At 38.8% G+C, this 13,269-nt stretch overlaps 3 protein-coding genes across 3 annotated transcripts; 1 reads left to right on the top strand and 2 right to left on the bottom strand.

Annotated features, from left to right (window-relative positions):
• Nucleotides 1–697: 697 nt before the first annotated feature.
• DCP2 (decapping mRNA 2) lies at nucleotides 698–8,340 on the bottom strand. The gene is made up of 5 exons (XM_074104381.1): nucleotides 8,129–8,340; nucleotides 7,268–7,430; nucleotides 5,571–5,789; nucleotides 4,946–5,158; nucleotides 698–4,657 (listed from the first exon to the last, which is right to left on the bottom strand). Exons 1-5 carry the CDS (start codon nucleotides 8,197–8,199, stop codon nucleotides 4,187–4,189), a joined length of 1,137 nt encoding a protein of 378 aa, XP_073960482.1. The 5' UTR covers nucleotides 8,200–8,340; the 3' UTR covers nucleotides 698–4,186.
• Nucleotides 8,341–8,507: 167 nt separating this feature from the next.
• Nucleotides 8,508–10,041, top strand: Syx18 (syntaxin 18). Its single transcript, XM_074104388.1, has 2 exons — nucleotides 8,508–9,370; nucleotides 9,839–10,041. The coding sequence occupies exons 1-2, from the start codon at nucleotides 8,600–8,602 to the stop codon at nucleotides 10,025–10,027; spliced, it is 960 nt and encodes a 319-aa protein (XP_073960489.1). The 5' UTR covers nucleotides 8,508–8,599; the 3' UTR covers nucleotides 10,028–10,041.
• A 649-nt stretch (nucleotides 10,042–10,690) lies between these two features.
• On the bottom strand, nucleotides 10,691–13,150 carry fws (Conserved oligomeric Golgi complex subunit 5 four way stop). Its single transcript, XM_074104363.1, has one exon. It carries the CDS (start codon nucleotides 13,065–13,067, stop codon nucleotides 10,821–10,823), a length of 2,247 nt encoding a protein of 748 aa, XP_073960464.1. The 5' UTR covers nucleotides 13,068–13,150; the 3' UTR covers nucleotides 10,691–10,820.
• Nucleotides 13,151–13,269: the final 119 nt, after the last annotated feature.

The raw sequence follows: 13,269 nt of genomic DNA, 5'->3' as shown, positions 1-13,269 counted from the left end.
AAACGTAGGTATGTTCAACTAATGTAGCTTTTATAGTAACATGGTTACTATATTAAAAGTACTAAAGAGCAGCTAAATTATTTTAAATAATAACTTATATATTTTTTTAATATAAAGATTTTCTTTTGACAGTACGAGTAGACCATTTTGTCTTCAAAATTAGATAATGTTGGCCTATTCTTTTTCAGAACTACGGTAGATACCATACATTTTTATGGACAAAAATATTCTTTTTTTTTTAAACAAATGTGTAATTTTTTCGTATAATTTGTCCCACCAGCTCTTCACAAAGATATGAAAATTGCACGAAATAAACATTCCATTGTTTCGTTTTGTGGTTCCATTTTCATTGATTATTGCATAGCAAAGTCCACACTCCAATTATTGCTATAAATAGCCTAGATGTAAAACAAAGAATAACCGCTTCTAACCAGTTACCACTACTAATGAGTGTAGACACTACGCAGTTCCTGTGAGCTCCGATAGCCTTTATTGGCTCCTCCGATAGCCTCGAATGGCGACCACGAACCCGAAGCGTTGGCAGGCCTCCCACCAGGTGGACTGACGACATCGTGAGAGTTGCGGGCAACCCGTGGATGCAAGTGGCGAGTTGTCGTTCATCGTGGCGTTCTAAGTGGGAGACCTTTCTTCAGCAGTGGAAGTCTTCCGGCTGATGATGACGAATAAAACTTCACTGTTCCATTTTTTATAAATCAACTTTTATTTGTAATCAACCTATTAAGTAGTTGTAATATAACAACGTATGTTTTGCGACTGGGGTACACGTACACCCTAATATTTAGTTCTCCACTATCTACTGCATGACATAACTGGAATCGCATTCTTTGACTATAGATAAACCGGCGTAACCTCGACCCACAATACAACCATTTCACAAGAAATGTCTCGGTGACTTCTGATAAATACAGTCAACGAATTTTGTTAGTTTTTGTGTTAATGTACATTGTGTCTTAAGGGCGGTAAATAAGGAATTACGAACGAGAGTCTATTAGAAGCCCGAAGTCGAAGACTGAGGGCTTTAAAGAGTCGATGTTCGTAATTCTAGGACCGCCCGTGCGACATACAATGTTTTTCATCACATTTGCGAGTAAAATTGTATATTTGTAAAAGAAAACTAATATTTTTTTTTAAATTGCCGAATTGCGTGTGCAGCGCGCGCACGGAGCAGAAGCACACCATGCAGTAACAAACTCATTTACCGACCTTGGGCTTCATGACAAGAAAATTAGTACGGGCAATGACTCATTTACCGACCACGGGTTTCATGACAAGCACATTAAGGTCGAGGGTTTTATTTGGGGGGTTGCAACCAAGGTAGCCTGCATGTTACGACACTGTTTACGAGCAAGTGTGATGAAAACATTATTATAGACAAAAAAGGCAAGGTGCTGTGATGACTTAGGGATCAAATTGTTTGACTGTACAATACTGAGATAAAGTTGCACTGTGAGTCGATTTTGCCACGTAAGGCTCAGTGTCCTATTGCAAAGACACCCAACTCAGTCGTCGTTATAAAGTTAAAAACTCATACAACACAGTTTGACGCGGGCCTTACTCAAGGTGCTCAAAAATGCAATGCATTAATTTGTTACAGAACATCGGGCATTCACCGTTTATTCTTTAAATTTGTCGAACTGAACATCGCACAGAACCAAGCAAAGACTCAAACATTGTTACAAACATTCACACGATATCTAAGGAGCGCTCTAGTAAATGCTTTTCACGGTGATGTCGGTCGAATGCTCGGCGAAAAGCTCGAAGCCAAATCATCGTTGCATTCGAATGCTCGCTAAAGGTGGGTACTGCAGGGCTACTACGAAACTCGAAGCTCGAAGTTCGTGTCGTGCGGTCCCTCTGACACTTATACTATTTAATACGAGAGCGAGAGAGACGGTACGATACGAACTTCGAGTTTCGAGTTTAGAGTTTCGTAGTAGCCCTGCTGACCAACGTTACGAGGTGTAATGTAATATGTTGCACAGCGAGCATTCGTGCAGTCAGTACTTAGTGTTACGGGGAAACCAGCGAGCAACGAGCCGCACGTTGCTCGCTTTTTTTTGGCGAATCCTTTGACTGTTACGCGGTTCAGTTAGTACGCTGTAACAAGTCCGCCATCTTTACTGAGAGTGGCTGGCGAATATGGAGCACAAGAATTTGACTTTTACGAGCAACATTTAGTGTTGTGAAAAACGATCATTTCGAAGACTCGAACCCTAAAGACTCGAGGCTTAACGACTCAAAGGCCGCAAAGACGGTTTCATGCATCCATACGCATAAAATAAGCCAACTTAATTCTCAAAAATAGTCCGAGTCTTTCAGACTCTGGAGTCTTAAGAGTTCGAGTCTTTAAGCCTCATAATGAGCGTTATCCACAACTCTAGCAACATTACGCAGATTTTGAGAACACAGCGAACATGCTCAATGCGTAACATGCTCGATGCGAATGTACATTACACCTAGTAACGTAGGTCAGTACCCAGCTTTAGACGCTTCTGTTTATTTTGTGAGCTTATACCTGTAATGTAACATTCCACAAGTGAATGCTCAAGTGGATCAACACCTTTAGAGCCCGTTCCCACTTGTCGGGTGTCGGATCCGTTTCGAGTCGGATGTCGGTCATTTGTATAGAAAATCATGTCGGGCAAGTGTATAGCTTCATATAAAATGTTCTGCCACTGAAACATCCGATTTAAATCCGGGCCCGACATCCGACAAGTGGGAACCAGTTCTTACACATTCGACAATTTTCGTTTTTTTTTTGTCATAGAGCGATGGCATATAATAATTTACGCTCACTTCCAACTTTAGGCGAGTGTTATTCACTGTTTTAACATATGTAATGTGAATGAACACTCCTGCCTGATGTCTTCTATCTATGACCCATCATAAATAGTAGACATACTTAAATATTAAAGAAAGAACACAGAGAAATTGTTTATGGTCAGGACAGGTTGAGAAGGTGCAAGAGTCAGATTCTCAAGCGGATCCGAATCCTTTATCGGCTCCTTGCAAACCTTGACTCACCTACAGTACAAATATGGAAATTGTACCAGTCTTAATGCTTACTTTGCGGAGTTCCATATTAACGAACTAGACTAATTTAACTTTTTTCGCTAAAACAAAAGCGTTGTTTTACCGGAGAAGCATAATAGATTAGCGTAGTTTAGTAATTGTGATGAAGACAAGGGTTTAAGATTTGTTCGAAACATGTCGAATACATCTTGACTATGAATATCTAAGTGACTCGTGTAATCTTAATAACGTCTATGTTTCACGGTAGAAGAAATTGAAAGGTTAGGAAAATTTTCTGTTAACTAATATTTTTACCGTGCACAGCTTAGCTACTGTCCACAGATTTACCCCCTTATTCATAAAACTTAACAAGCATATGTTAGCTAACAAATGCTTTGCCCCTTTCTAACAAATACAAATGTCGAAGTGACAGATAAGGACAAACGAATTTTAGCGGCATTTTAACTAAAATAGGTTTGATTGTCGTTTATGAATAAGGGGGTTAGTGTATATTCAGCCTTAACATAGTTCACTAGATCTAATAGCGTCAAGTATGTCGCAAATCTAAGGGGCCTACGATAGTTCGCGCGGGCGCAGGTACAATCCTATGCACGCGACGCGCGCAGTTAGCGCTGCTCGTACTTATTGTTGGGGTGGAAAATCGTATTCCCAAAATCGTTAGCCAAATTTCCATTCGCGTTTTTTCCCAATTTCTTTTTCCAATATGCTTTTTTACTAAAGCTTATTTTCACAGTAGCGGTTTTTCCCAGTCGACAGAAACATAGGTAGGTTTAGGTTATGTTAAGTTTGCATCGGCTCGAAGGGCCAAAACTACACAGAAAAAGGAGCTCCGCGCGAGCGGAGCTCCGTCGACACTGTATCGGTGTCCACTCTGATTGGGAATAAAATTCTACTGAGAAAATAAGCTTTAGTAAAAAAGAATATTGGGAAATAACGTGAATGGAAATTTTACTACTAGGAAATAACGATTTTGTCAAAAATATCGCCAAACTCCTATTGTTCAACAGGCGTCCACCCGTTCCGTGTAACCCGCGTCAGCTAGCGTAGCCTCTAAACTTGCGCTTGGCGACCCTGCCCAAAACAAATTACATCTTCCTTCGCCTATCCAGCCCAGTCTTTAGATCAACCTACACTAATACAGACAATTCAATATCGCTTGCACATCAAACTTGAAATTGGCCCACGATGGTGCAATGAAAATTTCTTCTTTAACCTTCGGGGTCTCCTTTTCTGGACTCTTATCCTTTTGCACCGGTGAAAAATTAGCACTATGAGTATTCTGCGGCGTGAACAGTTGACGTTTCGTTCTTCTATCTTTCTTAGCGCTACCATTTTTGGGATGAACTTTAGCACTGTACTTTGCTGGGGGATTATTAGAAGTGCAAGGAGGATTTTGGGTTTGGTAATCTGTTATTTCGTTCTGTAGCCCTTGGGATATTTTCCCTTTGTTCTTGTGGGTTGTAACTTCGATGTCTCCGAGCGACTTGTGCCGGGTGCGGCGGGTCCCTAAGCTCTTAGGGTTCCGCTCGGAGACCCAGCGACGCATTCGTTTGACGAATGGAAGCACCATGAAGAAAGCGTTCGGACTGACCCCCATTTTTACCTGAAAAATATGTTGAATTAATGGTTTAACTTATTTTTGGTTGTTTTGTGTTTCTTAGTTTCATAATAAAGCATACAATCATAAATGATAAAGTATCGTTTATTTTATTTTTATAGTTGAGCGAATAGACGCAATAATGTGCAAGTTGTAAGACAGGAAAGAAGAAGGGGGAGGATCGAGAGAGTTGGAACGTGCAAGGTCATACAGATAGGGGACGGCCTTAACGATTAATTTTTTTAGCCTTGGACTGTCTAAGTGGCGTTTAGTTTAATAAAAAAAATAGCTAACCTTAGGTGTCATATCCTTCTTGTTAGATGGCAGGTCGGCTAGCGGAAACCACTCGCAAGCCTTAATCTCGTTCCTCGTCCTGGGCTGGAACTTGGTGTCCCGAGAGATGTACGGTATGAGATACAGACGGACAATCTGGTCGTGGATGATTGCCTCGATGTAGTCATTCTTGTTTATCAATTTGCTTATGTCGAATCCTGTTTCCTCAAGTACCTGTTGCAAAATGGCTTAGTTACATTTTTGACCATTTTCACTCTGGGAACTATATTTATATTTGGGGTTATAGCATGCAGCACAGATTGCTGGGTTCGATTCCCAGCGCTGGTCTCTTTTTCTGGTTTTTCTGTGCATCCATGTCTCAGTTTGTATTTACGATATTATATTTCAATCACAATAATAAATAAATAAAAAGATAAATAGCATACAATGAGTCCACTCTGCTTGCGGTGGAAACCAGGCTTAATCTTTTCACCGCCACAAAACAAACGAAGTGACGTGCTCTATACGCCACAGAAAAACCAGCGACAATTCAACTTGATTTTTAATTTGGTCATGTATAGACTGTGGCGGTGAAGAGGTTAAGGTCGCGGATGAGCGAAGTAATTGTTTCAGTTCAGTAACTGACCTCTCTGGCAGCACACTTCCAGGGTTCCTCGTCCTCGTTGACCTTGCCCTTGGGGAAGCCCCACGAGGCCTTCGTCCAGTAGGACTGCACCAGCAGCACGTGCGTCAGATCAGAGTCCAACAAGATGGCGCCGTACGTCGGCACTGTTTGCTTGTACTCGCGCCAGTTCTCCAGCACCGAGTCTAGCCGGGCTGTGTGCTCGCGGAGGGTTGGTACGTGCTGGAAAGTCAAAACCAAAACGTTTACAATAATAATAATAATTTCTTTATTTAAGCATTTTTTTAAACCTATACAATTTAAAGTTAAAAATTAAAATTAAAATCACAATCAATCAATCAATCAATAATCATAATTATTTCATGTCATTAAATTATAATCCTGAATTAAATAATAGTATATTACTGCAGAGGGTGGGAAAAGTAATATTGTGGATGAGTATGATTTTGAAGGATGAGGCGTAACTATACGCCCTAGTGAAAACACAAGGATTGAATGAGATGCATTTTAAGACCTAGTAAACTTTTCTTATTTTGGTTCACAAGGGTGTAAAGGTAACATCACAATTTTTTCTTTTAAATGGGTTATATGGGAAAGTTCAACTTCTTTTTATGGTAATAAATTAAGCCATTTCAGATAGTAAAAAAATCGTATTATTCCATACTTTTGATTATTAGGCTGCGGTCTTGAGAAATCAAAATAAACAGTGAAATATTTGGTGGTCATAAAGGACAGTTGAATCAATTACAGTGTTTATGCCGTATGTCTTACATTTTTTTCGAGGCAATAAAGGGAGTGTAAAAATATGTGTCGCTTTAATACCGGTGTACTTACTGCCTTGATTATTATTATACAATGTAATTTTTTTGTTCTTTATATTCAAAATTTTGAAAATAAATGTGTTTAGGGGCTAAAACAACATAGGCTGTAAAGTAAATTTTTGAGTAAACTTTTTTACGTGTATTATACTGATTGATAGAGAAAAAAATACTGTATAAAATGCCATAGAGAGTGCCTTTACGCCCTTTGAGCATCAAGGTATTGTTATGATTTACATTGACATTGCATAAAATGGGTTGAACAACTTTTTCTTGTCACTTGTGCCATAGTAACATTCTCCTGAGTCACTCTTTAAACCATAAGTTTATAGGATGCATGCACTTTTGTGGTAGTTTTAAGCCCCTTCAATAATTCAAAGTCAAAGTCAAAGTCAAAATATCTTTATTCAATTTAGGCTATAACAAGCACTTATGAATGTCAAAAAAAACCTACCACCGGTTCGGAAAAACCTCTGCTGAGAAGAATCCGGCAAGAAACTCAATTGGTCATCTAATAAGCATGTTAATATTGTGACACAACATTTCTTCTTTTAAACTGTACTACTTTTGTTCCCTTGCTGTTGGGACAGATTAACTACAAGAATTAGTTGATCCAAATATAATCATGCCAAATTTCATGTTTTTTTTTAAATTTCTATAACATTTAAGACTCAAAAACAACACGCGTTTTTCAGAGATTGAACTAAGTTAATTTGATTGTTCACACATGAATGCAAATTTCATTGAAATCGTAAGCTGTTTCCAAGATTCCAAGAATAAATAAATATATAGGAATTGCTAATTTAAAGAAATATGACGAAGACTTATTGCATTTTCTTCCTGAAACATTCACAAAACAAGTGTAAAACATCAATTCTCTACCTGGAATATATGTGCAGCAAAATCGCGGATGCCGCAGGGGTGCAGGCTGGTGGACTCGTCGGTGCAGTAATAGTCCAGGTAGAACCAGTGCGCCAACTCCATCTGGAAGCAGATGCGGACCAGGTCGTCCCGCTCCTCCGCTGGCAGGTTGATAATGAAACGGCTGGGAGTAATAAATAGTTATTTTAAGTTAATTTATTTTGGGTTTTTTGTTGATTGTTCAATAATATTACAGATGCCTATGTTTGCAGATAAAATACTGGCATACATAATTTTTGGTTGGTTGGTCTGATGCCCTTGAGGGACAGTTAGGACACTTCTGTCATGTAAAATCAAAGAAGGAAAGAAAGGAAAGGAGGTGCAAGTTTATTTTATATTTGGTTGAGCAAGTAGGTATATTGCTAATAAAAGCAAAATAATAGTGTAAGTAGTGTAGTAAAATAGTGACCCATTAACAATGAAAAACTTCAAGGTTAAAAAAAACGGTTTTTATTATGCTAAGCAAAAAAACCCTAGTAGCAGATTGTAATTATAAAATGTGGGGATTTACTAAGCATAGTTAGAAGCTGAGAAAGATTTTTCTTCCAAATACTAGTATCTGCCCACAGTATCTAAAATGCAATATTTTCACTTTGTACAGAAGCAATACACAAGTAGCTGGCGTCTGATGTATAAATATGACACAAGCATGCAAGCTAATTTTCCGAAAAAAAAAATGCAAGCTATAAGCATGTGTATTCTCAGCCATAAGCGCCCTAACAATAATAGCAGAAACGTTATTCAGGTATAACATGTCTGTGCAATGTATAGTAAACAACAAATTAAAAATATTCATCAAAATTAGTTGCAAAGTTTACTAACCTACATAGATCATCCAGAATGTCAATAGGAATTGTATGTTTCACACGGTTAGAGTTATTTGTTGCGGCCATAATGATTATTTGTAGAACAGCTCAATACTTCAAACAAAATTAAGTAAATAGGTATTTGTTTTGTATCGATGCGTAAAAATAGAATTTTATGTTATTTATTTTAACTGACAGTGTCAAAATGGCAACTCTGGTTGTTTGTTTTTTTTAGGCTAGTCTGGATTTTTTGCCTTGGCTGCTGATACTTTGGCCATTTATTTGAAGCAAATTGTGTTGCCATAAATCTGTACAAAAAACCGGTATTTACACTACTAAGATTTTACGATGATCCTAGTCACGCCCTAGTTCTCATAGACAATGATGTCACGTCACTGTCAGTCACGTCAAATCAAATCTTCAAACGTCATAATTTCGCAATTTTTACGTGTGTACTTGTGCCCTATGTATTTGAATTATTTTAAAAATGGATATAACTCCGCTTTTTAAAGCTTGCATAAAGACTTTGAAAGCCCGTAACAAAGCGTTTGGCATACAAAGCCCCGTTAGCGAAGACAAGCAGCGTTTACTTCGTCCCAAATCAAAACATGGTTTCATGCACACTGCGAAAGATATTTGCTCGCAAATCACAAGATTACGCGATTTCTTATTGGAACATCGGGATAGGTACTTAAGTTTCTTTAACGTGACTAGAGATGAGATGACGGAAGCGGAGAGAGACCAAATAGATACGGGAGCGCAGAGAATTATCAACACCTGTTCACACCTTCTGAAGGAATTTAGGAACGATAATCGTAAATTGGCTGTATCACCGCAGACACGGGAGTACATGGATGCAGTCATTGACCTTATTGACTCTTACTTAAAGGCGGTATGTAAAATCCATAGTGAACTTAAAGCTTTGCGAGTTAAGAGAGCTATTGACATGCGGAAACTTTCCCGTTTGGAGCAGCCACAGATCAAATCAAATGTCACCTCATTTAAAACTGAAAAACTCAAAGAAGATGAAGATGTTGAACCTGAAGATACAGATAATCCGAAGCCACAGTTGGATTTATCTGACAATGAGGTAGCAATATTGTCAGATGAGGGAGAGCTAGATGTAGAGGAACTGCAAATGCTGGAGTCTGAGAATGTGCAGTTGTTGAATGAGCTGAACAGCATGACTGAAGAGGTCCGGCAGATAGAGAGCAAGGTGCTGCATATAGCTGAGCTACAAGAAATATTTACAGAAAAGGTAAAACATTTGATGTAATTTAAAAAAAAAATCACAACAGTTCAATTATTATCATTAGTATGAATGCACATAAATTAAATGATTTTTTTTTCCTTTGAAATATCCATGATTCCATTACCAAAACTACATGTACTAAGTGAATATGCAAATACTTCATTATAGAATTTTGAATTGGTAGCCCAACATCCCGGGGTGCGCATTAGACCATGCTGGGGTGGGCACAGCCATATACGCCTATGAAATACTTCCCAATCAAACCAAAGAAAATACTTTTTCTTTCCTCGTTTTGCTTTGCTGACATTCTTCTTTTCTGTTGTCAAATAATCAGGGATCAAATACTTCTGTTTACTGATACATGTAAAATTTAAAATTGATATTATTTGACACAATCAAAGAAGATTTGAATGCCGACTTTTTAACTTCCCTCATACCACAATAACCATGTCAAAATTATTTTTGTTTTTCTAGGTTCTTCAGCAAGAGCAGGACATAGACAGAATTTCATACACGGTTGTGGGCGCGACGGAAAATGTTAAGGATGCAAATGATCAGATAAAACAAGCCATCCAGAGGAATGCTGGTCTCAGGGTGTACATCTTATTCTTTTTGCTAGTCATGGCATTTACTCTACTGTTCCTGGATTGGTACAATGATTAAATGGTTCTAATATACATTGTTTTTTTTTCATGCATGGCTCTTTTTAACATGTTAGCTGCCCACCATACTTCACCACACATACAAATTTAGTGATCCCACACCACATACAAATTTAGTGAGCAGTTGCTCTCTCACCACATACAAATTTAGTGATCCCACTCATGATGCTCACAGCATAACCCTTTACTGTGGTGCAATGCCCTGACTCTAAAAACTTGGCAGACTTTTGCTGGTACACCAATTGAAGCCCCTTAGAAGCTAAGTAGGTATTTAACAATTTGAATATTGAAAGTTTTTATAAATAACTATTTAATGAGTATCCTCTACAAAGTAGCATTCATAGCTTGAGTCTGGCTCCCAGAATAATACCCTGAAAAATGTGTTTTTTATTCCACTGGTGATGCTCATGGCTACACAGAGAAGATTATGTGATCCCACAGTTGGTGTTCATGGCAGCCAAGTGTGTAGTCGTTTGTCCGCCGTCGTCACCATGGCTTGCGCCGAGTAGACAGAACACTCGTATACTAATCCCATGCTGTTATCCACTATTAACTTCATGACTAAGAAACTTTCGCATCAGTTATCTCCAGCATATTGCCAGAACTGAAGAAGGAATGCTGAAGAGGCACAATACAGGAAACTACTGTGTTTTGTATAATACATTTTTATTCATTATTTATTTCATAAATATTTTGCACCACTCAAATAATTACATAGGTTTTTTTTTATAAATTTATCTTAATAATTAAGTTCGCTTAACTTATAATATAAGGACATAAAATTAAATAAGATTTTATTTCTCCTGCTTCAATGTATTCCTGCCATCCTCCAGCAACTGCAACAAAATTGGATACACCTCATCATAAGTCGCAATTTGGTTTTGCCGGACGTGGTTCTGATACCTCTGCAGTGCTCCAGCGACAAAATCTAGCCTTTCCTTCTCCTTTTTATGAGAGTCGAGCCATTGCATCAACTTCTGGATGTTCCAACCAGCACAAGTATGCGGCGCAATCAACTGGGGCCCTGCATATGAGAACAAAAACATCATAACCAGGGAATAAGGCAAAGATGCACCTTCAGACTGACTTTTTACTATATCTTGAGGTGATTTCTCTAGGAGCAAGCTAAGTGCTTTTAATTGCCTGCTTTGGTCGCCCAACTCTGACATATCACTCACTAAAGGCGCCAAAGCGGTCTCCAAATGCTTGCAATCTATCTGCAGCTTAATCCGGCCAAATTTACTTAGAGGTTGTACATTACAGACATGTTGAATGAACCTCTCTACTGTAGCCTTTGCAATGGTGGTGCAACATTCGTTGAGTGCTGCTTTCTCACTGAACATAGATAAGTAAATATCCTTACATCTTGATACAAATTGCTGTAATTCCTTCATGTAAGGGGAACAAGACAGTGACTTTCCAGTTGGGTCATCAGACCTGGTTAAGTCAGGCTCATCATGCATTGTCATCAAAATAATGAAAAGGGAGTTTTTGATTGACTCAGCAAATAATTGCAACACCGAAAGACTAGTGACATCTTTGAGACTGCTTTGGACAATTTGTACACTTTCTTGTGGCAGCATAGAATTCATGTTTACAAGAACCCTTCTGATTTGTGATGAGAAATAGTACAGTGCATTGCAAAGGTCGGCATTCTTTTGTTGAGAGCTGGTTGGTGGTTCAATTATTTGTGCAACATCACTGTCAAGAGACAAGCGTTGCTCAGCCTCCACATTCATCTGTTTGATGCACTTGGCCACACTGTTTGCCAAACTTATGCTCAACTGTTTATCTCCAAGGGAGATGCTTAACGCTTCTGCTATGATTCTGACAGCATTGTCTATTTGATCCATATTTGGAACTTGGCTTAGATGCCACATGCTTCTCACGGGCTCAAGCAGCTTCCCAAGAGACTTTGACAGGAATGAGTTCTCCCATTTAGTCAATGAGGAACGGTTTATTTCCAAGTCTTTACATTTGAGTTTGGAAAGCAAGTCATTGAAGCATTTTAGGAGTCTTGGAAAGTCAATTTCTACAGACTGGTTCACATTGAGGGGACTCTTCTCTAGTTCACTGCTGAATACTGTGCACAGATCCGACCAGAATGTTTTGGCTATGTTCCGAAAGTTGCCAATAGCATGCAATTCATTGACAACATTCTGCAGCATAATTACTTTTGTGCAGTTATTGTACATTTCCACACGGAACAGCTTATCAATGTTATCCCAAAGTTTGTTTTTGAAATCCTGTGCATTCATAATGTTTGCTTTTCCTGGAGCAACTCGTCCTGAACTTGATTTCTTCACTTCTATGGAAACCATTTGTACATTGAGAGCATTGCCAATTTCCTTCTTCAGATCATTGAGAATGCTGTCCACACTGTTTCGGATCTGCTCATTAGTGCACTGCAGGTTGTGGAACACTTTGAAGCATTGTAGTAACTTCTCTTTCTCTCCATTTAGCAAGCTGGACTGCAGTAATGCTGTGGAATTATCCAGCAATTCCTTTTTTCTGTGTTCTACCTCTTTAAGTACCTCCTCTAGAAGTACTATCCCTTCAAAATCATAGTCACCAATCAGTTCGTTGAGTTCGAATAGAATAATAGCTTCTTTTGGCGGGTTGTCTTTGATGCTGGCTAGTTTGTTCCATAAAGCCAACATTTTCGCTGCGTGCCGGAGGAGGTTGCAAGTCTCCTGGACTCTTTCAAGCATCGTCGTCTGTTCTTCTAAGGCACGGTGCGGCGTGTGTACTCTATCTTTGAGTTTTTCGGCGCCGCGCAGCAAACCTTGTACTTGTGATTGTACGGACTCTAACGTAGTTTCTAAATCGGATATATGACTCGCCTGGGTTAGGAGGTCGTTGTGCTTGGCTAGAACTTGCTTCTCTAAGCTTTTGCTTAGTTTTTCGATGCCTTGGGCGAGTCTACTTACTTGGTCTGAGACAGATATGTTTTCGCCCACTAACGGCTTCACGGTGTCCACTAAGAATTTACTGTAGAATTCATCATTCTCTATCTCTACACAAACGTCTTTTGCTTCCATGGTTTGTATTTTTTTTTAGTATTATAATATCGCTTCACACGTCGAGAATTTTGTTTTGACTTTGACAGTTAAGGGAGGAGTTTTTTAAATTGCTTAAATTTTAGACACCTACAGGCGCGGCCACATGCAGATGCAGTCGCTCGTTTCCAGCGTCAAATCTTGTGAGGTGACATTACAGCGATACAGCTGAAAATGTTGAGCT

The sequence above is a fragment of the Choristoneura fumiferana genome, chromosome 21, assembly GCF_025370935.1.
Source record: "Choristoneura fumiferana chromosome 21, NRCan_CFum_1, whole genome shotgun sequence".
NCBI lineage: Eukaryota > Metazoa > Arthropoda > Insecta > Lepidoptera > Tortricidae > Choristoneura > Choristoneura fumiferana.
The sequence above is the reverse complement of the archived record's forward strand: the minus strand, read 5'-3'. Positions and strand labels throughout refer to the sequence as shown.